The 1279-nt window shown below is 48.5% G+C and overlaps 1 protein-coding gene across 1 annotated transcript in view; it reads right to left on the reverse strand.

Annotated features, from left to right (window-relative positions):
* Nucleotides 1-679: 679 nt before the first annotated feature.
* LOC106813103 (phosphorylase b kinase regulatory subunit beta-like) overlaps nucleotides 680-1279 on the reverse strand; it is a 31608-nt gene continuing 31008 nt past the window's right edge. Inside the window, exon 18 of the mRNA XM_014817158.1 lies at nucleotides 680-889. Coding sequence (XP_014672644.1) covers nucleotides 680-889 — 210 coding nt within the window. The remainder of the gene's footprint in view (nucleotides 890-1279) is intronic.

A 1279-nucleotide genomic window follows, 5' to 3' on the forward strand; every position in this document is an offset into this window, starting at 1 on the left:
AGATTCATATTATAATTAGACCACAGATGACAGATGTACATGATAAGCAATGCTGTTGAGAACAAAGAGCACTTAAAACCTCAAATTCAAATTTGATCACTAGTGGCCCCCCCCCCACCACTAAACTGATATGTGAATGTAGCAACTGGATTCTGATTTTTCCACCCGTTTTCAATTGCCTAGCAAGAACAATAAAAAAATCTCATATCAATACATGCCTATTAATTTGACGTATACATATATATATATATATATATATATATATACCTCTATCTTACGAATACGATTGCAATCTGTAGGCACTTTTTCTCAAACAAGAGAATGCACAACACGCCAACAGCGCGCTACAAACTCATATACGAATGTTACCGGGGTCGCGACGAGGGACAGAGTAGGAGAGAGAAAATTTGTTAACGAAATTCCTAACGAATATTCCTTACAAAATTCCTAAGAATTCTACGCTAAGCGAACGACGTGACATGCGCGGCATCGTCAACGTGTCACTGCCACGAGAGGGCGCCGCTCGCCGTTTGTCGCACACAATGCTTTGCTCTCCACCAGGGGGCCACGCAGTAGTTGCTGTTGCTCTGCCAGAGGGCGCCACTGCTGCCGCCGCTCATTGCGTCATCTTGCACTTGTCGGAGACATTACTCCCCCCAGGGGGCGCCGCCGCCGCGCATTACATCATCTTGCACGGCTTGTCGTTCACGTTGGCCTCCACCAGGGGGCCCTGCAGGAGGCTGTTGACGGCGGCCTTGGCGAGGTAGCTCGTCGTGCCGTTGACGATGTCTGGCGAAGTGTCGAGGAAGGCGGCCATGTTGCTCGCGCTCTCCGCCGGGTGCAGCCGGCTCTGGTCGCTCTGGAAGTAGCTGAACGCTTCCTTGACGAGCTGAAAGAAGACGCAGAGATAGAGAGAGGAGGGTGAGATATGTGATATGAGAGATGGCGGTGGCGTGTGGTGTCCGCGCATTTTTTTTTTTCCGGAGATGCATCCGAGAACATTTTTTCGTCTCCTTCTGTTACTTTTTCTACTTCACCTTCTTCGTTGTCGTATTATTATTATTATTGTTGTTGTTGTTGTTGTTGTTGTTGTTGTTATTATTATTATCACTATCATTATTATTTTCACGGCTGAGACAGATAGCGACGTAAGTACTGACCGGAACGAGAGATAGAGAAACCGGGGTGCCTCGAGAATAACATGTGTGTGCGTGCGTGCGTGCAGGCGTGTGTGCGTGCGTGCGTGCAGGCGTGTGTGTGCGTGCGTGCGTGCAGGCGT

Source organism: Priapulus caudatus, unplaced genomic scaffold, assembly GCF_000485595.1.
Source record: "Priapulus caudatus unplaced genomic scaffold, Priapulus_caudatus-5.0.1 Scaffold726, whole genome shotgun sequence".
In the NCBI taxonomy this organism is placed as follows: Eukaryota; Metazoa; Priapulida; class Priapulimorpha; order Priapulimorphida; family Priapulidae; genus Priapulus; species Priapulus caudatus.